Source organism: Euleptes europaea, chromosome 7, assembly GCF_029931775.1.
Source record: "Euleptes europaea isolate rEulEur1 chromosome 7, rEulEur1.hap1, whole genome shotgun sequence".
Classification (NCBI taxonomy): Eukaryota; Metazoa; Chordata; class Lepidosauria; order Squamata; family Sphaerodactylidae; genus Euleptes; species Euleptes europaea.
In genome coordinates this window covers 82754231-82780612 of record NC_079318.1, presented here as the reverse complement: position 1 = coordinate 82780612, position 26382 = coordinate 82754231, and the positions used below count along the sequence as shown (strand labels likewise).

General features: G+C 45.5%; 1 protein-coding gene across 3 annotated transcripts in view; it reads right to left on the bottom strand.

Moving 5' to 3' along the window:
* ARHGEF2 (Rho/Rac guanine nucleotide exchange factor 2) overlaps positions 1 to 26382 on the bottom strand; it is a 142913-nt gene that overhangs the window by 65603 nt on the left and 50928 nt on the right. Inside the window, exon 1 of one of the 3 annotated variants that reach the window (XM_056852648.1) lies at positions 3750 to 3846. The exons of the other annotated variants lie outside the window; for them this stretch is intronic. Coding sequence (XP_056708626.1) covers positions 3750 to 3812 — 63 coding nt within the window. The 5' untranslated portion in view covers positions 3813 to 3846. Of the gene's footprint in view, positions 1 to 3749; positions 3847 to 26382 lie in introns of those variants that run through there. 3 annotated transcript variants of the gene reach the window in all.

Sequence of the window (26382 nt, the reverse complement as noted above, 5' to 3'; positions counted from 1 at the left end):
GTAGCTTTCACAGGGTAGTTTGAGGACAAGACACGGATTCTCTTGGGAGGCTGGATTAAGCTAGCTTTTGGTCCCTTTTAAATTTTGCGGACTACTTCACACAGGCAGGCCCTATGCTCACTGTCTAACATTCAAAGTGGTCCCTTGCATGGCTGGGAATGAGCCCTCAGATCAAACACTAGATGGACTAAGCTATAACCATGCACCAATCTCGAGTGTTACGTTCTTGAACGGAATTACATTCATACATTTCAATGGATTTACAGTCATACGTTCAGCTGTGGGTGACTTAGGAACATACGCAAATGTGTGAACTGAACTACTGCTACAGCTCGTGTTAAAAACAGATGCTGTGTACCACCGTCGAAAGTGGTGGGCACAATGCTTGTCTCTCTCTCCCATGGGAATTGTTCCATCTCATTTTCAAAAACTCAGCCTTCACTGAAACATCTGCTTAATCTGCTACCACGCTTGGTATCAGGGAGGCTCTCAGGGCTGTTGGCAGAACTGCCTGCTAAAGCTGCCAAATGCAGAGGGCATGGCGGGCCCCTCGGTTGCACCAGCCCGATGGAAACCTCTGACTCTCCTCCTCCTTCCTCCCCCCTTTCACTCTCTGTTCTCACAGCACCAGCTGGGGCCTGGGGAGCCTCCCACCATCCAGCAAAACAAGTCTCTGAGATACCAAGGCCTCGTTTTATCATGCCAACTATTACTTCACAAGATGCTGAAGGGGAGGAGGACAGGGAGAGGGACAATACTAAAAATTTCTAAATCGGAAGATTCAGGGGCTGAAACCTGCTTATCATCTCTTAAGTGTGTGCCTGACATAGGAGGCTGGGAGCTGGCTGTGGTCAGGTCAGCACAGGCACAGAAGTGTTCCCTTTGCTATCACTTCAGTAGTTCTCAGAGCTGGATTAACCAATTGTGCCTTGGTAATAAAATAAGTGCCCCCTCACTGAACTCTAGGGCACAACTAAAACTAAACCCACCCTCTTATTTCTTCACACACCCATCAGCAATGGCATTAAAACCATCACCACTGTCCTAAAGAGAAGAAAATATTGAGCGAAAGTATCCCCAGCAAACGCTTCTCCACTGTCTTTCTCAGTGGCAAGGAAGAAGACTCTTGAAAACTCTCACACTGCACTGTTGTGTTTCTGTTTTAGTTTGGAAACCTTTTACAAATGTCCAATGTAAATATGCCATGTGATTCTACACTACTCCCCCACCTCAGATAGAGACTGGCAAAGCGCAAGAATCAAGGGGCACAGTCTTAAGCAAGTTTACTCATCGACTTCAATATAATTTACTTGCTTGACAGTACTGGTCTTTGGGACTGCAAACTTGATCTACGATGACTGGGTTCAAATCCCACCCACGTCAAGGATTCTCTGGCCTTGAACAAGTCACCCTGGCCCTCAATCTCAGTCCTCTACCTGTATAGTAGGAATGTGAGTGGTCTATTTCGCAGGGGCCATCACAAAGACTAACAAAATACATACCTTTTCAACTAGCTTAACCTTTAGGGGTCAAAGTTCTATGGGATTTCATTTCATCCTATTTTAATCCCACAACATCTGCATCAAGCCTTTCGGTGGGTAAGAAATATAAGTATATTGATTTGTAGAGTTGCCAGGTCCCTCTGTGCCACCAGCGGGAGGTTTTGGGGCAGAGCCCGAGGAGGGTGGGGTATGGGGAGGGGAGGGACTTCAATGCCATAGAGTCCAATTGCCAAAGCGGCCATTTTCTCCAGGTGAACTGATCTCTATTGGCTGGAGATCAGTTGTAATAGCAGGAGTTCTCCAGCTAGTACCTGGAAGTTGGCAACCCTATTGATTTGGGACTGTTTCTTGTTGTAAATGGGAATGCTGGTCAGGAGAGAAATGGAAGGCTTAGGTCATATTTTATTTCACAACTATAATCAAGGCACAAATTTAATAAATGAATCACACCATCACACAGAAATGCTTCTAAATCAACTCATATAGCAGGAACTCTAATACAAATTCCTCCCCCACCTACTACATGGGGACAATGAAAGGGTTAAGAGTGGGAGGAAGCAGTTATAAACAGTGGCTGTTCCCTTTCCTCTGCTGTTTCATTTCACAAGGTTACCCCAAGGGGTTTTTTTCCCTTTACATAAAAAAATCCACACAGTGCATAGCTCTGTTCTAGGGAGGTAGACTCCTTCCCCCAGTCTTCACTCAATGCCCCTTGATTACATTTTGACTTGACACGAAAGACATAAAGAGACACATTTACCTGGTGGGGGAGAACAACTTTACAGTGGTCTCCTTTGGGAAAAGACAACTACCAAGACAAAGCCAGCCAGTGAAACTAGATTTCAGAAGCATCCTTCTAAAACCTAAAACATTTCGACCTGAACACACGCTTGGAAGTTTTAGACTGATCACAGAGACCTCGCCTGATGCCACGTGCTGCAGCCCTTGCAGGGGGAGGGGAACCGTAATGGGACAACTGCATTTTTTTCTCAACTGCCTCTTTTGGGGTAAAAATAACTCTGCACTGTTGTCTTGGCAAAAAGGGGGGAGAGACAGTTAAGGACAAACAAGAGCTGACTCGATTTAGCTTGCAAGCATTGTTTAACTTTTGTTCCTGGGGGCACTTTACTGCAACAGAGAAGCCTGAAATACTGCTGGAAAAGGAAAGGGGGGGGAACTATTACTTAAAAATGATAAAGGGCACAGAGAGCAAGCAAGAAAAGGTGTTCTCAGAAGCCTACGGTACAAAAATTTCAAATATAAGGGGCACACTTGAGCTTTGGGGTCTCTTCCATACAGTCACGGCTGAGCTGCAAGCTCGCTAACATAGGGGATATCCTTTTATGATGTATCTACAGAAGCTTGATTGTTCAGGGAACAAGGGGGCAGCCCTTTAAAATAAAGGGACATCTGGCAAGCCTAGATCTCTGATCAAAAATAGGGCGTGGGAGGGGACTACTTTTGAAAAAAAGGCAAAATGATGGGTTTCTTTCAGCGCCAGGAGGGGGGGGGGGAGAAACGGTTTGCCAAAATGCACAAGGGCCACGAGAACAGATCATTATATTCTGATTTTGGCTGCAATCCTAGGCAAGATAGACGATATATTTGGAACTCAGTGGAAGCCACCTGACTTTATTTTCATGTAAAATGTGTTCAGGGTTGAGTTACAGAGGTCTCAACACCCTGAGCAGATTTACAAATCAAACTCAAATCAGATTAAAAAGAAAATGTGGACTCGTGTTTGTAACTCATACTGATTATTTTAAAACTTGGCTCTCAAAACAGCATACTCTTTCCAAACCCTGGCAAAAGTAGAAAGGACAGATTCTAAAGAAAATATTTTTTTAAAATGATGATAAACTTCTGAATTTCAAATAGGACCCCCCCCCCCGACACACACACACACACACACATGTGCGGAATGCTGCGTACACACAAACTTTCCCAATAGCCAACTTGCTTCTAATGCTGAGAAAGTTTACAAATGCCTGGCGGTTAAATGGGGCAGCAAGAGACAATCAACCACACTGAAAAGCACAGCTGTTGGTTGCCCCACACATGTGGCACCCCAAACCTATGCCACAATAAACCAAATAACTTAAGAGGCACCCTAGAAACTTTGGTCTTCTTGCCAAAACACGGTTAAAGTTTTTAAGATTCCCCACTTATACACACACACCAACAGAAGTCTACACAAGGCAAAATTAAACACCCCACCCCAGAAGTGTAGCTCTTCACATGACTAACCTTGAAAGAGATCTCCTTGGTACGATCAATCCTAGATCTGGCCAGTGATTCTATCCGAGACATAATCCAGCGCTGAATCCCACTGATCCCCAATCGATCTGACTGGGTCTCCCTCTACCTTGATTGTTAGGTGATATTTTGGGCATGAAAAGCAATTGAAAAATCGAAACGGGAAAGGGATTTTAAATAAGCAGCTAGAGAGCTGGATGAATGAAGTTCTACTCGGAGCAAAAAAAAAAAAACGATAGAGAGAGCGTGCCGTACAGACACCCTTCAGGCTGACTCTGCCTTGCACATCCAACTCACAGCACAGGAAGTTAACTGGCGGAGCTCAAAAACTGTTCTTGGGCTGTTCAAACTGCTTTGCTCCTCCTCTCAAGACCAAGGGGGGAGGAGGGGACTGACTGATGCTTTAGTTTTACATCACCTTAAAAAAAGGATGCTGGAACAGGCAGTTCCGTGCCAGAGGAGGAGCAAGCTGAAGTGGGAAGAAGACCCAACATAGCTACAGCTCCTCCAGATGTCCCCAGTTTTAGAGGTAATATGCAGTTCTAGCCCTAGTCTAGCTGCCTGAGATGCTCCTGTCTGCACAAGTCAATAAAACAAGACACCAGTTGAAGTGAAGCAGCCCATGTGGCTAGCTTCCCACAGACATCTCACTGGGCAAATGGAGAAAGGGAGCTTAAGAACATAAGAAACGCCCTGCTGGATCAGACCAAGGCCCATTAAGTCCAGCAGTCTGTTCACACAGCGGCCAACCAGGTACCTCTAGGAAGCCCACAAACAAGACGTCTGCAGCAGCATCCTGCCTGTGTTCCACAGCACCTAATAGAATAGGCATGCTGGCCTTGTATATAATATGTCACAGCCATCTTATAACTCGATGTTGTGGTTTAGCCCACCCACCCACTGTCTCTTTCAGCTCACTTCCAAAGGATCATTTCGGATCTCCACTGGATGGACAGTAGCTATGGGGAAACACTTGAAAGACCATGTATGAGCCAGTACTGAGACTGGGGCCAGCTTGCTGTGGCATCCTCTAGGAAAAGGATTCCGCTGTTTCTAGCAGCATATGGTGGTACAGTCATATGACTGGGTGGATCAGACCAAGGCATAAAATCTGCCCCTCACTAAATAACATGGGACATGATGTACGATGTTCTTGTAAAGCTCGTTTATTTCAATAAAGCTTATTCAGGACTTCCAGATGTCCCAGTGATTTGTGCTCCACGCATCACCAGATCAATCTCTCTGTCCCTCTGCAGCCTGTAAAAGCTCATACCCTACCAGAAAATATTTTTGTTAGTCTTTAAGGTGCTACTGGACTCTTTCCCTTTTCTATTGTAATAGCAGAGATTTGTGTGAAACTATTTGGTGTACAAACCGCATCAGGGTTGCAGCACTGGAGGATTGGGGGGGGGGGGTTTTTAACCCTTTTCCTCCATGCAATTTTCCATACTCAATACCCTACCCGCACAGCTGCTGTTCGCCGACAGTTGTAGGTATCTGTATGTTACCTCTTCCAAGGCAAAAAGAGCTCAGAGGGTACGGGCATACTGCACATGGAGAAAATGTTAACCCCCTCTGTACCACAGACCAGACTCCCCTCTCCCTGCAGTTTTTAACATTTAAAAGAACCACAAGCCGTCCCGTTCATGTGTAGTTGGGTCCTAAGGGGGCTGCTGAGCCTTACCTCACAGAAGGGTTGTCCCTACAGCTGTCTGTACTGGCTGGAAACTGGCAGAGGTGCAATGCAACACAGGCTACAGGGTACACTTAAGGAGCACAAGCAAACCCTAAAACAACTCTGTGCAGGAGGGAGATATAACACCAAACTGGTAGCATAAAAGCTACCTTTCAATATAGCACAGCCTGAGCTTTCATAGAAAACAACCTACCTCAGCAAATGCAGTGTTGACTAGACCAGGGTTCCCCAACATGGTCCCCATGGGTGCTATGTGTACCATGGAGCTTGATAGTACACTTGGTCCACACTAAGCTTTTCAGAAAGGGTGTGGGATACTGTAAGGCAGGGCTTGTTATTGGCTTCCCTCAATTAAATGAGTTTTCCACAGGAGGATGAGTAGGACTGGTAAGCAACTGGGCTTTCCTTAGTCAGTGTATGGTTCCATTCTCCCTTCAGGATTTTCTTTGTCCCATGAGATGTGAGGAAGAACATATTCTGTTTGGCTTCATCTCTTGATGCAGCCATTTTGAGTTTGGCTCTGCCTCCTGGGGAAGCCATTGTGGGGGTGGCACTCACCACTCCTGCTCAAAAGCCCAAAGGCACTCGCAAAAAAGGTTGGGGACCCCTGGGCCAGACAGTGTGTCAAGTACAGTAGTCTTCATCCTTTCCAGACCCAGGACCCAACTTTAACTCCTCAAGGTGGCAGGTTGCGATCCATGCAGAGGATACCACAGTCATACAACTGGAAGAGGAGGAAGCAGGACCTTCAAGAATCACAAGGCTACAAAGAAATTCCACTTTGGAGTGACCTTGCCTCATCGTCACACTGCTCCTCTCAGCATGGAAACAAAGAGAGGCAGCGCATCTTTGATCCCTACTGGTATGCAGCAGCTCTATAGGGCTCCATGACCCACCTGTGGACTGAAGAACACTGCCTTAGCAGACATAAGCAGAAGATTCCAAAACCTGACCCATACAAGCAGCAGAATGAGAGTAGTCCCAAGAAGCTAGGATTTACCACACCAAAGCTGAGGTGGGAGATGCCATATTTTAGAAAGCCCAATAGTTTCATAAAGATCAGGTACACAGAAGAAACATACCGGAAAGAACAAAAATAACCTTCTGGCCTCACATTGCACCTTAGAGTGCAAATATTAGGACACGATAGTGTTCAATTCAGCAAGTATTGCAGAACGTCATGCCACAAGAGGGGCAGGACACGCAGCCATTGAGAAAATGTCGTGGTATATAAAAAAGCCACATGTTAATTCATAAAATATATAGTGGTTTATTTGGATAATTTTATAGTGATTTTACTGTGGCGTTTAGCTCGGTCGGGACGGACACCCGGGGAGTGTTCATACAAGAAATGGTCTCCTTCCTAGGCAATGGCTTCGGACAGGAACGCCTCCCAATATTTTATGAGCTGCTGTTGTGTTTGTGTTGTGTTTGAATACCCAATAGCTTCGAACTTGAAGGGAATTGACCCGGTCTGTTCTACAGAGCTTAGGATTCTACCACTCATTCTGCTGTATCTGTTGAGGAACCCCAACATCTTTTACTAGGAGGGGTTCAATTAAGCCCCCCGGTCTCAGTGTGGGAAAACTGCTTCAGGTCTTCATGTATATTCTCTTTGATGACAGCCAAATCCTACCTCGACATGCAAATGTGGTTGGACTTCAAAAGGCAAATGGAGAATAGGAGACCAGGGACCTTCTAGCGCAGAGGCCCAGGGGTCATATCTGGCCAGCAGGAGCTTTTTGTCCATTCCTCAAACTGATTAACACGTCAGGAGGGTTGACCCACTGGACTGTAGCATTAACTGCACTGGTCAAACACACTGCAGATAAAAAGAGGGATACCAAGGATCACCACTCAACCCCTAAAAACACTGCTGAAGTCTCTGCTTTGTCTTCTATAAGCCTTATTTTCTTACTTCGGGGCCAGCCCTCTGTTGATTTTGGTTAAGAGGGTGACTTTTGGTAGAGTCAGTGTAGAAAAAAACACAATTGTCCTACAATAGGCTGTTAACAGTTCATCAGGTACTTCTGCAACTACAGGGTATTATGCAAGCTGTACACTGCATGGCTCCTTGGTGCTCATGTGCATGCATTGATATGTATGTGTGCTAGACATAAGATGCATCTGCTCCCTCACTCAGAGGCTTAATTTCCAATGACCTGGACCTTCAAGAATCACAAGGCAAACCACTCACCCTGACATTTCATAAGGCATCTCCCAAAGGCAAAAATAGGGAGAGTGATTTAACAGCAGCAAGTACTAGGAATGCATTCCTGGTTTAAAAGGGACAGTTCAAGCATATACAGAAATGAGTTTTAAACTAGCAGACAAAATCTGGCAGGAAAAACAGAGCATGGGGCAAGGGGTGGTGGAGGAAGTGTTCATATTTTTGAAGTTCTGTAAAGAGATGCTTATTGAAGGAACTTTGCCCTAGGCAAATAAACAGATAAATACAAAGGCCATACAGATTTCTTTGTTTACTTTTCTCTTTCTCTCACTCACACTTGTACAGGGATAGACATTTCTTGGGACAAAAATAAAATTGCAAATCCAGAGCTTAACCCCAAAATTTGCAGTGTTCATGGGGAGTTGTGTCTCACCATACAACAATCCAAGTTGGGTCAGGGGAGAAGCCCTAAGAATAGGCAGCTCAGCTGCACAAAGAAGGAAGAATCAAATCATACTGGAGGAAGATGGGATACCCCTCTGGGGAAATAGCCCCTAACCTAGGATGCTTCACAGGCTGCCCTTTGTCTGAATTCCCCCCCCCCCTTTTGTTCCAGAACTGGACAGTTTCAAAAAACCCTAATGAATGGTCCTTAATTTAACCTATACTGTATTTTGCTTGAGATGGTGAATAATCTGATAGTAATTGGTAATGCTGGTGTAGCAGCACAGAATGTTCACAAACACTCAAATGGATCCGTGAACAAAGCTGTCAGAATTATTTCAGTGCAGCGTTTAGAGAGAAGGGACAGTCTGTATGACTGGGCTTAAATCCTCAAGGGGGAGTGGGTTGAGGAATGAGAAGTAGGGAGCCAAGAAGGCAAGGTGGCTGAAGGAAGGATGAAATAAAGACAGGAGCCTGAGGGAAGGAAGCTTGAGAAAGAGAGCAGAGGAAACAGAAAATTAAAGCAATTTTACATGTTCACCCGTAATGTGAATCCACTGTGTATCATTGTGGGAATGAGCCTTAGAAGGCAGGTCAGAGTGCAGAGAACAAACCACGGTTTGTGAACAGGTTGAAATGATAAACTATAGTTTGACATGGATGGGGAAGTATTTGATTTCTGAGTACATGGAAGAGGAGGATGAAGAATGCAAGCCAGAAGATTTTCAGTGTTTGTTGTTTTATGTTCATGCAGCCATTGCCTTAAACTAGTCATTTTAACACTGTAGTCTTCTAGTAATTATTAATATAGTACCATTTTATAGAACAACATAAACTCAACGACAACAAAAAAGAGGACACTTCCCCAAGGAGCTCACAATTCACAAGTCAGCCCACCTGCTCCACCCTCAACTCCCCTGAGATCAGGGGTCAGAATTTGCAGGCATGCTCAAAGTTAACCAATGTCCCTCCCTTTGCCTCAGTCTTTTCAGTAGCTCTTTTCTGCTCTCCCTCCAATGCTCTTGCCCACTATGCCACATTGCTTTGAGGTAGGGGGATTTAAGACAACAAAACTTACGCAAGATTATGATGCAAGCTGAGAAGATTGCTTGAGAGGCAAAGCAAGGATTCCTGGTTCCCACACTCTCTGCTAACCCCAAATCCAAAATGGGCCACACAGCCGGCTGCACTAACTACGCAGATTTAGTCTTCTCTGCCACAGCAACTGGGCTGCTCCCTCCAACTGGTCTGTCAGAGTCTAGACTAAGAACAAAATGTCACTGTGCAGCTCCAGAGCCCTTCTCTGCATTTGGCTGTTATATGAGTGGGAAATTCCTTCTCCTTGATCTTCCAGGTTATTCATTGACATAGGTCAACTAAGTTAGAGCAACTGCAGGAGCATGGTGTTTGAAGTGTTTGGGGGCTTTTCAGTTTGCGGGGGTGATTATGGGGATATATGAAAGAGGTTTATAAAACCATATATCATGAGGAAAATAAAAGTATAGCGGCACCTTAAAGACTTTCCACAGCATCAACTGAAGTGAGTAGGGTTGCCAGCTCCAGTTCGTGAAATTCCTGGAGATCTTGGGGTGGAGTCAAGGAAGGTGGGGTTTGGGGGGGGAGAAGGGCCTCAATCAGATATAATGCCATAGAGACCCCTTTTCAGGGGAACAAAAGGAAAGCTAAAGGTAGAACACAACACTCTGGAGGGGACCTTGGAAAGCTCCTCTGTCTGCCTCCTGGGGTCCCTATGGTCATCCCCTCTGTTTTTCTGGCTTGCTTGGCTCCGGGGGAAATATGCCTGCAGGGGTCAGTACCATGGCTCATGGCTTCTTCCCACCTCCACCCACAACGTTGGCCAGGCGGCTGTAGCCAGCCTGCGTGGATGCCAAACTGGGGGGACATTGATGGGGGCGAGTGTACAAAGAAAGCCCTCCTTGTGAATGGAGACCCTCACTGATTGTCTTGGGTGCAGGGCATGGAAAATGGGGGGAAATGTCATGTGGGGGGGGTTCTGATCCCCAATGAATGAGGGTCAGACCAGGGACCACTGCTCTTCCAGTGGCTGGCAGTGCACCCCTCCCCGAAAGGTTCCCTGGGTGGCAGGGCCTCTTTGTCAGATGTGCTCCCATACCTGCTTGCATTCATTATTCAGAGGGCCAGCTGAGTGTTCATGGGGGGGGGGAGAGAATGCCGGTGCCTAGGGACTTCTGGGGGGACTTTGACCCATTAAGAAGAAAAATTGTCTTTTATACCCTGATTTTCTCTACCTTAAGGAGTCTCAAGGCGGCTTACAATCACATTGCCTTCCCCTCCCCACAACAGACACCTTGTGAGACAGGTGGGGCTGAGAGAGTTTGGAGAAAACTGTGAACAGCCCAAGGTCACTCAGCTGGCTTCATGTGTAGGTGTAAGGAAACAAACCCAAGTTCACAAGAATAGAGTCCTCTGCTCATGTGGAGGAGTGGGGAATCAAACCCAGTTCTCCAGATTAGAGTCCGCCGCTCTTAACCACTACACCACTCTGGGGTGGGGGGTGCCGCTGACCGCCAGCTAGCTTCCCTGGACACCGCCCCTCTCCACCATTGGGCTCTGCCAGGTGCTTGGCTTGGCCGCCGTGCTGGGCAGACCCTGATCGGTTCCAGCTCCCCTGTCCATCAGAGCCTTACCACCTCCCCACTGCACCACCATAGAACACTGCAGCAGTTGATGGGGATGCTGACACAGTTGTGCCCAAAGAAAGTCTCGAAAACCCACCATTCTCCTGACAGCCGCTGCGTAACTAAGCCCTACTACCGGGAGCAGAGTAGCACTGCCGTAGTTACGCCACGGCTGGCAAAGGCAGCACAGGCAGCCATCAGTATTGCTCTGCAAATGGACCTGTTGGTCTAATCCAACAGAACTCATGTTCTTATCCCCATCTCTGCCTTGAAACTCACTGGGTGACCTTCAGCTAGTCACTCTCTCGCCGCCCAACCTGCATCACAGGGTTGTTGCAGTGATAAAATGGAAGAGGACAGAACTATCTGTGTTGCCCTGAGTTCCTTGGAAGGGAGCACAGGAGAAAAATAATCAGAGTTACATTTATATATTTGTACACACACACATACACTCGTAGAACCTATAGAGAAGGATGTCTGGAATTTATCAGGATCAGCTGATGCAAAGATAAGGGCCGGACACTTGGATGAACAATGCTAGGATCATTATTTATATTTCATGCATCGCCATGGTGCTTATCTCTTCCTGATTCACCCTCAAATAAGGGTGGCTCCGCACACTGGCAGATCAGCTGATCAAACTAACGGAGAATCTGAAACAATGATTGGGATGCCAGCCAGAAAATATGCTTGCCCGAAAATTACTCCTAACCACTTCCAGGATTCGCATTTTCCAAAGGCACCTGAAAATGTAAGCTGCTTGGTCTCCATTTTCTCCTTTTTTTGGGTGGGGGAAGATAAAATTCTGTATTCATGGATACGGTTGCAAAAAGAGCAAAATCTTTTTTCTCTCCCTAAGAGCCCCCATTCACATCAATCCTACACAGTACGTGGAGACACACTATGCACACACTCCCCACTACCCTTTTTAGTCCAATAGCCCTTCTACATATATGCACAGCACCCTAATAATGGACATTTTGCTCATTATTAATAATGAAGCACAAATCATAACAGGCCAGCTAAGTTTCTAATTTGCCATAGGCATTAATTGGCTGATATAGTCCTATCATCACCTTTTTTCAAACTGCACTCAGGTAAAAATAAACTCAAGTCGCTATTGGGGAGAACAGATACCGGAGAAGGGTCTCCAGTTTAAAAAAAGAGATACCATCCATTAAAAGTAAGGGAATGCCACTACCATCCACAAACGTTGCAGTTCAAAGGGGGTTGAGACCTGCCAGGCTCACTATTCGGACTACTGATTAACAGGAGGAAAATCACAGGCAATTTTGCCTATGGGAGGAAAAGGAAGAAGAGAGATAAGTCAAAGAATCTGCCTGCCAGCGCAGGACAAATGTAGTATTGTCTGGTAGCAGTGGGGGAGAAGAAGGGGAATTGGACTACCGTGTGCACATAATTAAATTCCAGAGATGAAAGAGACCCTCAGGGTCAAAGCAGACATGTTATGGGAGTTAGTGTCTAGAGCTCTCAGTGATATTTAAAAACTCAATTTTAAGGCGCAGAAGCCCAGTCTGAATTGGGACTGCAGCATGCAGAGAGGGGCAATATTAATTTATTAAAATATTTATGCCCCTTCTTTACTCTTGGCTCAAGGTGGCATCCTCCCTGCACTGTTTTCCAGACCCAATAGCAACTCTGAGGAAATGCTAACTCCCTGGGGCCATTTAGGTCAGGAAAACAATGTGGCGGGGGGCGGGGGGGCGGGAGGGAGGCCTTAATCCCCCTCGTGCCCTGTTTCCAATCTGAACCGGGTCCTGTATACCAAACACAGAACTTCCAGCACACGTTTGGCTCCCAGAGGCATCAAGTCTCATTTCTGCAAAATCCTTTGACGGGCAAACATACATAGACAAAGGCCAAAGTCAGCAACGTTCTTGCCTGGTCATGAATTGATTCAGAAATCCAGGACAAATTCATTTAAAACTATCTCTTTTCCACATTTGCACACCAAAAGCAGGAGAAGGGCTAAACACACCTTAAGCAGTGCATGTGAATTGACCTTACTCACATGGAGGCACAACATATCCTATGAAATGCCTCCATGGGAAGGTAGCATCGTTCAAGGGTAGAGTACCCACTGTACACACAGAAGGTTTCTGGTTCAAATACTAGCTTCTTCTGATAAAAGATACCATGCAACAAGTGTTGCCCTGACCTGGATGGCCCAGGCTAGCCTGATCTCGTCAGATCTCAGAAGCTAAGCAGGGTCAGCCCCGGTTAGTATTTGGATGGAAGACCACCAAGGAATACCACGGTTGCTGTGCAGAGGAAGGCACTGGCAAACCACTTCTGTTAGTCTCTTGCCATGAAAACCCCCAAAAGGGGTCGCCATAAGTCCGCTGCGACTTGACGGCACTTTATACACACACACAACAAGTGTTGGGAAAGACCAGTCTTTGCCTGAGATTCTGAAGAGATGCTCCAACTAAGAAGATAAAGTACTGAGCCAGAGAGATCAGTGTTCTAACTCATCATAAGAAAGCTTTATGCATTCATATGAATTAGGTAAAAATATTTTAACCTTACACCCACACGGCCTTCCATTCCACTTTAAATCATAAAGAATTGCCATCACCACCCTGGGTCTTATACGCTCAAAGACTAAAGTGTAGTAGGGTCACACGAAGACATAGCACTGCGAGACCTATAGACAGATGTCCTGTGGGTTTTTATAGAGTAAATAGCAGGCACGGGGGGGGGGGGGGGAGTCATTTGAATTGGAACTGGGGGAGGGTATTTAATCCTTTCTCTGTGTGCTGTTGTCTTAACCTCAATTCCCACCTCCCTGCTGCTATTTGCCTAAGAGAAAAAAGAAAAAATAGGGGACCTACAACTACCAGTTTCCTCTGCAAATGTTGGGAGAAGGTTAGAAAGGATCTGACATCACTTACAGGTAACCTCTATGGTAAGACTATAGAGACACGGGGAAAATCCTGGAGCATCACTATGGAGGCCATTTTCCAGCCATATTTTCTCCTGCTCCTCAATTTCTCAAGGGCAGGGGACTGGGGCTGAGAGCAGGGGCTTACCTGCCATGGGTGGGCAAATGAAAAGTCTAAGGAAACTCATTTCAGGTCTTCCAACAGTGCATTTATCTTGACCCTCAGTATGGAATTATTCTGAAAGTAGGTACTAACAAGTAAATTTAGTGGTGAATCCCACTTAAAAGTGCTGGGAACCACTGTCTTGTCACATATGTTGTAAGGTTGATGTCTTCCGCTTTTTCAGTTTATGCTTATGCAGGAAAAAACAGGGAGTTAAAGAGTAATTTAGCCATGCCAATGGATCTCAAGTATGTGTCAGCTGAGTCACCAACTATTCCAAGAGAGACTGAATCCATGTATCTACTTCTGAAGTTGGCCACAGAATGATTAAAAACATCTGCACAATGGGGCCATGTACAGACAGGGGAAATGTTTCTATAAACCTGGAGACTCACTCACATTTGCAGAAAAATCTTGTTAAAAAAAAAGATGCTATAAAACAAAAACCCTAGTTGCCAGGTCCCTCTTCGCAACCAGCGGGAGGTTTTGGGTGCGGGTCCTGATGAAGGCAGGGTTTGGGAAGGGGAGGGACTTCAATGCCATAGAGTCCAATTGCCAAAGCGGCCATTTTCTCCAGGGGAACTGATCTCTATCGGCTGGAGATCAGCTGTAATAGCAGGAGATCTCCAGCTAGTACCTAGAGGCTGGCAACCCTACCACTGTACATAACTGGTGGGTTGCTGTCAAGCTTGACAAGTCACAACATAAGTTGTGCCTGATTTAAACAAATGAAAATCTCAGGGTAGCAACAACTAGAGAAGCAACTTTATCCTGGTAATTTAAATAGGCTCTGATTTTTTCTTCCTCATGTAATTTTCAATACCTTAAGATCAGCCCTCCTGTTCAGCTCTGCATAGATTTTTAACAAGTGCTCACCCATTGCCTTGAGAAAACAAAAACAAAATCACTGAAGCCACAATTTTAAAGTGGCCTCAAGTCACTCATGCAGAAAGAAAACATACTCAGGCCATTTGTGCAAAATCCTGGCTAGTTATCAATTTTTGGAAAGTTTGGTGCTTTCTAAAAAAAGCCCTCTAAACTCTATGTCATTTTTTAAATTAAAGCTGGAAGAAGGCCCACTTGCAGATCAGAAACCGAATTCCTCTCCCCTCCCCCCACTTCATTTTCCTACCCTTGGGGATCTGGCATACCTCTTGCCAATAAGCAAAAAAAGCATAGCAATCATCATCCAAAATTTAAAGAGGGAGATGCTAAAGATGTCCTTGTGGAAAGAACTATATTTATCGTGGAGGAACTTTGCTGCAAAAAACACCCACAGGCATTCTGTTAGATCTTGAGAGGCCAGAGATGCAGTCCCTGGCTGGAGATACAGATAACAGAGAACAATTCAGAACCTGGTCTTTGAGGTCTGGCAGGAATTCCATTTCAGTACAAGGAATCAGGGTGGAGAAATTCAACACAATAATAAAAAGAGGTGCTTCAGAGCACCTGCAGTGTGAATACAAGGCTCCGCATATCTGGGATTATATCTCCCTTCCACCAGGGTCTTATTCCCAGAACCTATTTTCATGCCAGGGTTCAGCCTTGGAACATTATGAAGTAATAATCCAGAAGAGAGTGCCCCTAAATATGTTGCAGAAAACCTTTCAGCTCTCCAATAAGAACTTGTAATAATGCCCACATTTTGGGATTAAGTTGCAGAGTTCCCTTGCCAAAGCTTTCTTGTATGACTTGATCTGCTTTGGGACTCACCAGGGTTCAGTCTTAAAATATGTGAAATAAAAAGTAAGATGAAAACATCTTTGCATAGATACAAGGTCTGTTGCCCAAGGAAACTCCAAATGGTACCATGATTTCAGAGCAGGACTTCCAGACCAAAGAGTACAGTTCCTAAATTCAGACTCAGTAACATTGTTTTTCTAGAAATCTAGCACCCATTAGGGTCACCAGCCTCAGCATGACAGCTGTCTTTACAAGATGTGCTTCAATAAGACGTCCCAATCTTCACCTTTTCATCTTTTTTACATACAGCCCCCCTCCAGTATTTCACGGATGAAAACAAGTACACCTTTGTGATATACCAATGTCCGAGGGTTACGCTTTGCTAAAGGCTGTTCTGTGTCTGTAGTATGCCATATTAAGTTATACAACCATTACCCATCATCCACTAATTTAAGAGCCACGTTTTGTTAATCAGAAAAAAGTAATATGTTATCACACATCAAAATATTCCTCAGCATACAGAATGTATGAAATGATGGCTATACACGGCATGGTGTTTCAGATTACATTCAGAAAGCAAACTAAACTCTGTCCATGGTTCAGTTAATATAGGCAAGAACCTAGTTTGTTGTCTGCGTTGTCTGTCTCCAGATAGTAACTGGAGATCTCCCACGATTACAACTGATCTCTAGCATATAGAGATCACTTCACCTGGAGAAAATGGCCGCTTTGGCAGTTGGACTCTATGGCAATGAAGTCCCTCCCCAAACCCCACCCTCCTCAGGCTCCTCCCAAAAAATCTCCAGGTATTTCCCAACCCAGAGCTGGCAACCCTAGTCATAGGTAACCAGAATTAGTTTTTAAACTCAACTCCTTTGCTATGCCTGTGCCAGAAAACAGGCAAGAGGACCAAAGCATATATGCAAACTAAGCAACAAGACAGTTTATATTCATTTTTACTTAACTGTGGTTGAGTTGGCATCTGAATACAGACTGTGTTCATGCATGTGGATTTATTAATTTATTAAAATATCTTTATCCGCTTTATAGTACAGGTGCACAGGGATGTGAACCAGAGTGAGGGTAAATCAATTCTCCATTAAGAAGTGTAAATTTAAGAGAACCTGAGAAGGGAGCTGAATTCAGAAGAGTGACAATGCTAGAAACTCACACTAACAGCATTTTAACCAGGAATCTCCAAAGGGGAAGAAGAAGAAAAAACGGGAAGGAGGAAGTGATTTAACAGGGACAGGAGACCAAAAAATAAGGACAGTCCTTAATAAATAGTGATAGTTGATTTATTATTATCTTCATTGATAGCCCACCTTTCTCTCTGAAACTCAAAACAGATGACAAAATATGAAAAGCCATTCAATCAGACAGCAAAGACCTCCAATAAGCAATGCAGTAAGGATTACAGAACTGGAAAAGCAATGCAAACACAAAACCATCTAAGACATGGCATACCTTAATGTACACACACTTTTTATAGTGTAGAACAAAAACCTGCACATCGTGGCTTGCTACAGGATCTACAGAAGGACCAGGGCTCAGTGGTAGAGCATCTGTTTGGCATGCAGAAGGTCCCAGGTTCAATCCCCGGCATCTCCAGTTAAAGGGATTAGGCAAGTAGGTGATGTGAAAGACCTCAGCTCGAGACCCTGGAGAGCCGCTGCCTGTCTGAGTAGACAATACTGACTTTGATGGACCAAGGGTCTGATTCAGTATAAGGCAGCTTCATGTGTTCATGTGTGTTCAATGGCATCCATTTGCAGGAATAGGAAAAACCATGTCTCCTGCATCAATCCCATCCAATAGCCCTGTTTTTAGAAATTATTATTCAAACTTAAAAGAGTGGCTTCCTGCGTTCCAAGCCTAGTTAAATGGGCTTGCAAGTATTCTAAAGAAATAACTTCAACAACAAGGTGGTTTTATTATCCCCTATACATTCATCCCATCTCAGTGCTAAAAACACATCCCAGGCTGCAACTTTCCTTCCCTGCCCAATCCGATGCTCAGCTCTTGTGTGGACTTTATTTTATTTTTTTCTCCCCTCCTGTCAACAGCAGAGGCTGTAGCTCTCCTCCTTTTCAGCGAGCCTTTTTAATTATCTCTCACTTCCTGCTTAGGTGGAAGCCAGTGGCGCAAGCAATTAATTCCAAAGAGCATTAACTAGTGCTTTAACAGGCCCTGCTGTCTTGATTGAAATACATCTTCCCCCAGCCCTTTACACTAGGCCACTCCCCCTCATGCCCCATGAACACTCTTTTCTATTCCACAATAGTTCCATGGCTTCCTCTCCAGGAATCATCAGTGCATGTCATTAAAAAGGCTGTACCTAAGGAGTGAGAGAAAAGGATACAGACAAATAAAATTAAGCTGATCAGAGCTCCTCAGAGCTCTGTATTAACCCAGTTTTCAATGCCCGGGTACAGCACGTGAAGTCATTGTAAAGGAACAATACTTCTATGCATGCGCAAAGTGTTTTCCCACAACAGGCCTTTATTAAGCGGCCTTGGGTGCCCAGTACAAGAGGCGTTATTCAGCACAAAACTTACATAATGAAGTTACAATAAAACCCAGAGATTAAAATATACCATACAAACAAAAATAACCAATAAATCAACCGTCAAAGATAACACAAAACAAATACCAACAGAAGCAAAGTTCAAATCAATAACCTTTGGTTTTTGAAAAATGCATTAGTTTATTTATATGTACGCTGCCTTTCCAGAGAGCTGCTTGAGGCAGCTCACATAGTAAAAACAATACAATAAAATAGCAAAAACAAAAAACAAAAAAAACCCCATACAATTATCAGTATTAAGACAAGGCAAAAATTCACCAGTGGCATTAAAATAGCATAAAAACTAAATTCAACAGCCTAAAATTATATTTATAAAACAGTACTCAATCTAGAGCCCTGTGGCGCAGAGTGTTAAGCTGCAGTACTGCAGTCAAAAGCTCTGCTCACGCCTGAGTTCGATCCCGACGGAAGTCGGTTTCAGGTAGCTGGCTCAAGGTTGACTCAGCCTTCCATCCTTCCAAGGTCGGTCAAATGAGTACCCAGCTTGCTGGGGGTAAAGGGAAGATGACTGGGGAAGGCACTGGCAAACCACCCCGCAAACAAAGTCTGCCTAGAAAACGTCGGGATGTGACGTCTCCCCATGGGTCAGGAATGACCTGGTGCTTGCACAGGGGACCTTTACCTTTTTACTCAATCTAGAAGCAGACCATAAAAACAGCTTCAAGAGATTAGGAGGGCGGGCATTATTTAGTGTTTTTTTAAAGTGGTGGCACCTCACCTCTTTTATGGTGGCAGAGTTCACAGACAGAAGGGCTTGGGAAGAGGATCAGAAGAGGGCTAGAGAAGGAAATCCTTCAAGTAGGCTAACTCCAAGCCCTTTAGGGCCTTCAAGAGAAGAATGAGCTGTTAGAATTGTGCCCAGAAACAAATTATAGCCTGTGCAGAACTTTCAGTGCTGAAGCAATATGATCCCTGCATTCAGCCCCCAACAACCACCTGGCTGCTGCATCTTGGATCAATTGAAGTTTCTGGACAGTTCTTAAAGACAAAAGAAAATTTCTACTGCCTTTCAAACATCAAGAGGGAAGGTTCCAGACACGGAAATGTGTTTTCCACAGTCCAGTGCTGTCACTGAAAAGGTTCTGTCATATGTTGTCACCTACCAAATATCTGAAGGTGATGATACGCTAAGCAATGTGGGAGGTTTTTTTTTACATACAGTTTTGATAGACTTACTTATTGCAAAAAAGAGAGGTTTGACTACATGATTTAAAAAATTGCATTACCCTCAAGTAGGGTTGCAAATTCTGGGTTAGGAAATTCCTGGAGGTTTTGGAGGTGGAGCCTGGGGAGGGGAAAGGAGGGTTTGAAGAGGGGAGGGAGCTCAGTGGGGTATAACACCATACGGTCCAGCCTCCAAAGCAGTGCTTTTCTCCAGGGCAGCTGATCTCTGTAGTCAGCTGTAATTCCAGGGTATCTCCAGATGGCTCAGGCCCTCCTCCAAGAGCTCAGAGTGGCATACATGGCTCTTCTCTCCTCCATTTCATTCTCACAGCATCACTCTGAGGTAAGTTAGGCTACCAGATGACAACCAACTCAAAGACATGCACTGGGCATCATGGCCCAGCGGCATCTGAACCCAGGTTTCTCCAGTTCAAAACTCAAATCACTAGAACCACACTGCTCTCAACTACGTGTTTAGGGAAAACTATCAGACTCAGCTTTGAACCTCTTAAACACTTCAAGGGTATGTGCACAGCAAGGTAAAATAGGGAGAGCAGCCACAAGTTAGGGTTGCCAACCTCCAGGTACTAGCTGGCGATCTCCTGCTATTACAGCTGATCTCCAGTCGATAGAGATCAGTTCACCTGGAGAAAATGGCCGCAATTGGACTCTATGGCACTGAAGTCCCTCCCCTCCTCAAACCCTGCCCTTCTCAGGCTCCACCCCAAAAACCTCCCGCTGGTGGCAAAGAGGGACCTGGCAACCCTACCAGAAGTGAACCTAAAGGAAAAAGAAAACGATTACTGCAGCCGTTCTTAATAAGCAGCACACCTTCAAGCCTAGAGTGAAAGCCAATGTGCATCTGGCCACAAGGCACTAAAAAGGCTAAAGAAAAACAATATCTTACTTTAGATCCAAAAATAACTGGAAAGAATAAAAGCAAAGAAATGCCATGCATAACATACTCTCGCCTACAAGCCAGACATGCTAAAAGACAGGAAGCTGCCATGCGAGGGCAAAGAGAAGCAGACGAGACAAAAGGAGCAATGTACTCCGAGTTAAATGGAAAACAAAACTTTTCCCAGGGGGAGAGAGAACAAAATGGTTTCATCTCCCTCCCCCCAACCCCCAGGCCAAATAAAGCAAGGCTGGGTGCATCAGGAGAGCTGGCAGTAGCTGTGGAAATGAAAGAATAATAATAGTTTCCTAAAACTTCATAGGTCCCGCCATGGCAAAGAGGACAAGTTTCAATGGGGCAGGTCACCCTACAAAAAGCAAAAACAACAACAGCAGAAACCGAGTGACAGACACAACAGCAAAAGCCCCGGTCTGAAATTCCCTTCACCAGCCTTTCCAACATTTCCCAGAGGAAAAGAGGGGCATGCTTGCATCACCCCAGTTCTCATACCAAAGACCACATCAGTCCCTCCAGTACTTCTGAAGGGTGCATTTTACCTGCTCTGCATGAAACTGGTTTACTTTGCAGTAACACAGTCCTATGCCAATTTAAAAACCAAGAAGGGGTTTTTATTTATTCAGATATGTTTTATTTAAGAGCTTTTATCCTGCCTTTCTCCATAAAGGGGTGCAAGACAGCTTACAAAAAGGCAAGAAAGAACCAGATCACAACATAATACATGCAACGGCAAGAATAGTATATAAATACACATCACACAACAAAGCCTGCTAAATCAGTTAACAATCATTTGCCCTCAAAACTCTACAGGAACTTGTGTGATATGACCTAGCAGACTTCCAGCCCGCCAAAAAGGCTGAGATTAGGCAGTGGCAGACTGAACCGCCCCCCAAGGGAGGGGTATGTTTTTCTAGTATAATTGCCCACTAATGTGATCCAACAGTCCAAAACAGAGTTCAGCTGCTGCAGGGTGTGCACTGCCTGGTTCTTTACACCACAAGCATATGCGATTCTAGAAGTTCCTCGAACAAGCTTCCAAGCAATCTTTAAAAAATTTATAAAGCAGGTGTGCAGGGCCCTGATTCGGATCATAACTGCAGCATCAGGGAGAGAGGATTAAGCCTTCATCTCATGCGTCATTTCCCTGATCTGAGATGTTCACACACAGCTGCTATTCCTTGCATAGGGGTAAACATACAACTCCTGATCAGGACCTGCATAAAGGATCTGTACCTTTACCCCAGTGGGCAAATGGCAGCTTTGTGCAGATAGGTAAAATGGTACAGGAAGAAAGGCTTAAACCCCCCTCCTGCCCCTGTGGCCATGGTCCAAATCCAAATTGGAGTCTCATGTGCCTATTTTAAGGAGAAAAATCACTTGGGAACTCAATTACAGAACTCCCAACATCAAATCTGTTTTGTCCCTTAGTGTTCATGCGCATGTGTTTACTAGAATGTACACTACAGAGACAAGATGCATCCTCCTCTCGGAGATTTTAATTTCCAGAGATCTTGAGGAGGGAGCAGAACCCTGGAGAATAACACTAACAACTCAAGGCATCTCTTAAAGGAGGTGGTGTCCACTTCTGACCAAAATTACAGGTGACAGAAGCTAAATTCTCCACCCTCCTTAGCTTTATCTCACTTTGAGTATCAGAGTCACACTGGGAGAAAACTGTTTCAAATAGAATGCGGCTAAGTGACGAAGAAGGGGATGGTCAGGATTTTACTTACTCCATCCAGGTGTTGCCCTTTTCCTGTAAATGAATTAGCCTCACCCCACATGAACAAGGACACATGGATTTCCTCATGTGGCCTTAAGTAAGCATGCTCAGGATTGCACTGCATATCCCATAATTTTATTAGTCTTTCTGAAAAGGTACTTTATCATTTTCCCAGTGTAGAACTTCCTCTCTACTTTGAAATTACACCTTTTAAATAATGTCAGGAGATAAACCTTATGCTCAGGAGCAGGAGGTATCGCTTTACTCTGCTCTGGTTAGACCTCACTTAAGAGTACTGTGTTCAGTTTTGGGCACCGCAATTTAAGAAAGATGTAGACAAGCTGGAACATGTCCAGAGGAGGGCAACAAAGATGGTGAGGGGTCTGGAGACCAAGTCCTATGAGGAAAGGTTGAGGAGCTGGGTATGTTTAGCCTGAAGAGGAGAAGACTGAGAGGGGATATGGTAACCATCTTCAAATACTCGAGCTGTCATATAGAGGATGGTGCTGAGTTGTTTTCTATTGCCCCAGAACTAATGGGTTGAAATTAAATCAAAAGAGTTTCCATCTAGACATTAGGAAGAATTTTCTAACAGAGCGGTTCCTCAGTGGAACAGGCTTCCTCGGGAGGTGGTAAGCTCTCCTTCCCTGGAGGTTTTTAAGAAGAGGTTAGATGGCCATCTGTCAGCAATGCTGATTCTGTGACCTTAGGCAGATGATGAGAGGGAAGGCATCTTGGCCATCTTCTGGTCACTAGGGGTGTGGGGGGGGGGAAGTAGTTGTGAATTTCCTGCATTGTGCAGGGGGTTGGACTAGATGACCCTGGTGGTCCCTTCCAACTCTATGATTCCATAATTGTATGATTCTATGACTTCCAAGGGCCACCAGAGGCCCCCGAATAAAGATTCCCTCCACAGCCCTGCTCACACCATTTGCACCCAGCCCAAATACACATAAGAAAACGGTATACATATCACTTTATAGGCCCCCAGCATGACGGGAGCCCCCTGAATTCTGCCCCACTAGTCCATCCGCCACTTGGCAGCCCTGCTCAGGAGCTAAGCGAAGCATAAGAATCTCGCTAAATCGTGAATTATGTCAGTCCCCAGAAATGCTCCAGCTCTTTCATAGGTCCGTAAACGGTGAATAAAATCCCCCTTTCCCCGCTTACATTTCAAACATTAATCATCACTTGTCTCCGCAGATCCGGATACAAGAGAGGGGATTAGATACCATGATGTCATCGTTTTATATGTTGCCATCATTTTACAATCGGGCTGATGTTCCTACATAAGGCAGCATTAACAAGCCTGGCATCCGCACTCCAGGTGCACTGTTTGGGCACTCTCTCAGCGTATGGACCCTTGTAATGCTGCACAGGGAGGGGAAAGGGACAGAAGAAAATTTGTGCTCTAGCCTTTGTGGGAACTTGCTCGCTGCTGACTACTAAAGCCACACCCACCCAGCTGTTGCTGCTGCTGCCACCAGCCGTTGCAAACTACTGAAATTACAATCCGACTGGAAGAACAGGGGGAGGTATTAATCCTCTTGATCTCTCTTAACAGGTGCACCATAGCAGCAGCATTACCAATGGGGGAAATGATCAGTTTTTTTTCTACTGGGCTGCTCTAGTCTCTTCCCCCCCCCCCCCCACACACACACACACGCAGCTCAGTCCGACTCACTCCAGTAACTACCGGTTTGTTGTGTGGGTCAGTGCCAGGTTAAATCCACTTCAAAGAGCTTCTCCTCCACAGAATCTGAACAGAAAACATCTGGGAATTGGTGCAGGAGGGGGAAGGCCACAGGAACCAGTTCAGGCAACCAGACCTCAGACCTGGAACTTGTTTTTGATGCGGTGGCTCAGATGCCAAACATACGAAGGAATATCAAGAAGGAGTGCCTTTCTCAAGAAAATAAGGAATGCCCGGCTAGGTTGGGCCAGTATTCTGTTTCCAAAAGAGGACAGCCAGATGCCCCTGCAAAGCCCACACACGAGGCCCAAAACAATGTCTGGTACTCAGAAACAAACTGCCTCTGAACAGGAAGGTGCCATTTATTTAACGTGACTAGGAGGGGATTGATAGAATTAAACTGCATGAAGGGTCACTCCACCCACCTTCAGTCTTCACCCCCACCACCAAGGTTGGGGAAGGGTGTCAGCGCTGTTTGTAACAAACTTCGCTAAATGAAAGGCTTTTGCAAGAGGAAACTAATCCAAGCCTGGCCTGCCCAAACTTCCCCTTCGCCCCATAGGGGACTTTTCTGTCAGAATGAAACTTCCTACCCGCCTTTGTGATCATGAGCAAATCACGGGGCTTTCTCTCATCATCACTGACCTTATCGGACTCGTTCAGGGGCTCTTCCTGAGGCCCCCTGAAACAACAAGCAGGCAGTAGGGTTTTTTCTCACATGCAGGATGGAAGCCAGAAGGGACGGAGGGTTTGTCAGCAGGGAGCCGTCTCTCTGAATGGCTTACAGTTCCCCTCCCCCATTTTTAAAAGCTAGTTGACATGCAGTCTATCATACCAAGGAAGGAGCACTTAGCATCCAAAGACAGACAGAAAACTCTAATATAGCAGCTGGAGTTCTCAAAACCCAAGGCACTGGGGATCTGCTGGTCACTATTTGTAGTCAAAGGACATGCTTGGAAAGCCTTGCCTCCCATATGCAGTGCCAGTAGGGTTGCCAAACTCCAGGTATTAGCTGGACATCTCCTACTATTACAACAGATCTCCAGCCGACAGAGATCAGTTCCCCTGGAGAAAATGGTCGCTTTGGCCATTGTACTCTATGGCATTGAAGTCCCTCCCCTCCCCAAACCCAGCCCTCCTCGGGCTCTGCCCCAAAAACCCCCCACCAGTGGCGAAGAGGGACCTGGCAACCTTAAGTGCCAGGGAGGACCTACAGCCCTGTGATCTTTTGCATGCAGAAGGTCCCGCGTTCAGTTCAGTGGCATCTACAGAGAGCAGGACTGGGAAAAGAACTTTTGCTTAAAATAGGAAGAGCTGCCAGACTGTAGTTCAGGAGTTGAGCGCAAACTTTGCATATGTACAGACCCAGCTTCGATCTCCAGTCTCCAGCTAATAGAAGGTGCCTGGAAAGCCTTTTCTCTGACCGAGACCCTGGAGAGCTGCTACCAGGCAGAATATTACCATACTGACCTATGGTCTGACCCTCCTAAAAAGCAGCTCCAAAGGCTCGTGAAAGTCCTTCCAATGTAGTGGTACTTCAAAGTGGCTGCTGTAATGAGTAACTGATTCTTCCGTGATGTACAGCACTGGCCCCAGGCAACGGCTGTGCAAGAACTGCAGCCCTCAGAGGACACACTGAGCACAAATCTCTTAAATGGCATGGCAGCAAGATGCGTAAGGGCTTTCCAGATGTTCTGCATGCAAATGGTGTTGCATATAAAGTGGCCCTTTGAAACAGGGAACTGGAATTAAGAAAGGGCTTCTCCATACTTTGCCTTGACACTAATCAGTTTCAGTTCCTTCAGACCACCCACTGATCTCCTCAGCACTCCGTCACCTGGATCTGATTTTGAAATAAGGGAGATCTGGAAAAGCTCCTGCTTTCTTCAAATGATAATTTCATAGTACCGAAGGGGGGGGGACACAAAAGGTGTCCTGAACCATTCCCTCTTGTAATGCCAGTGTCACCAATCAACAGATTCTCACAGACTGGACTTATACAACTGCATGCAAAGATCTCCGTGTGCATACCTGCAGAATGTAGGTAAGGGCTATGGCTCAATGGGAAAGGCACATTTCTCTGCTTAAGACTCTGGAGAGCTATTGCCAGTTAGAGTAGACCAGGGGTCGGCAAACTCATTAGTCAAAAGAGCCAAATATCAACAGTACAACGATTGAGATTTCTTTTGAGAGCCAAATTTCTTAAACTTAAACTATATAGGTAGGTACCTACTGTTTATTAACTTAATAAACTTTAATTAAAGTTTTAAGTCTTAATTAAACTACAGGTACACTGAATAAAACTTGATACCATACTTAATAGTGATCTTATTTATTGATAAAAATTAAATTGTAAGTCCCTGCCATTTCCCCCTCCCTGTCCGGAGTCCTCGTCTGGAGGCCTGGTCTACCGCCATAAAAGCCTATTGGTAGACCTGGCCTCCGGCTGAGTCCCATTGGGAGGCCAGGTCTACCCATTGGCTTTCTTGGCAGTAGACCTGGCCTCCGGAGGCCCATAGAAGCCAATTGGTAGACCTGGCCTCTGAAGGGGGACTTTTTCCCCTCCTCGGAGTCCAGGTCTACGGCCAAGAAAGCCAGTGGGTAGACATGGCCTCCCAATGGGACTCAGCTGGAGGCCAGGTCTACCAAAGGAAGCCCGCCCTGCCCAACAGCTGATAGGCGGGGGGGCAGGAACCACCGAGCCGCGCGGCTAGAGGGGAGGGGAGGCTTTAGCCTCCCAACCATTGAGGGCAAGGGAAAGGGGGACCTGGCCATTCTCCATGGCGGGGGGGGGGGGAGAGAAAGCACACCCACTCGCCT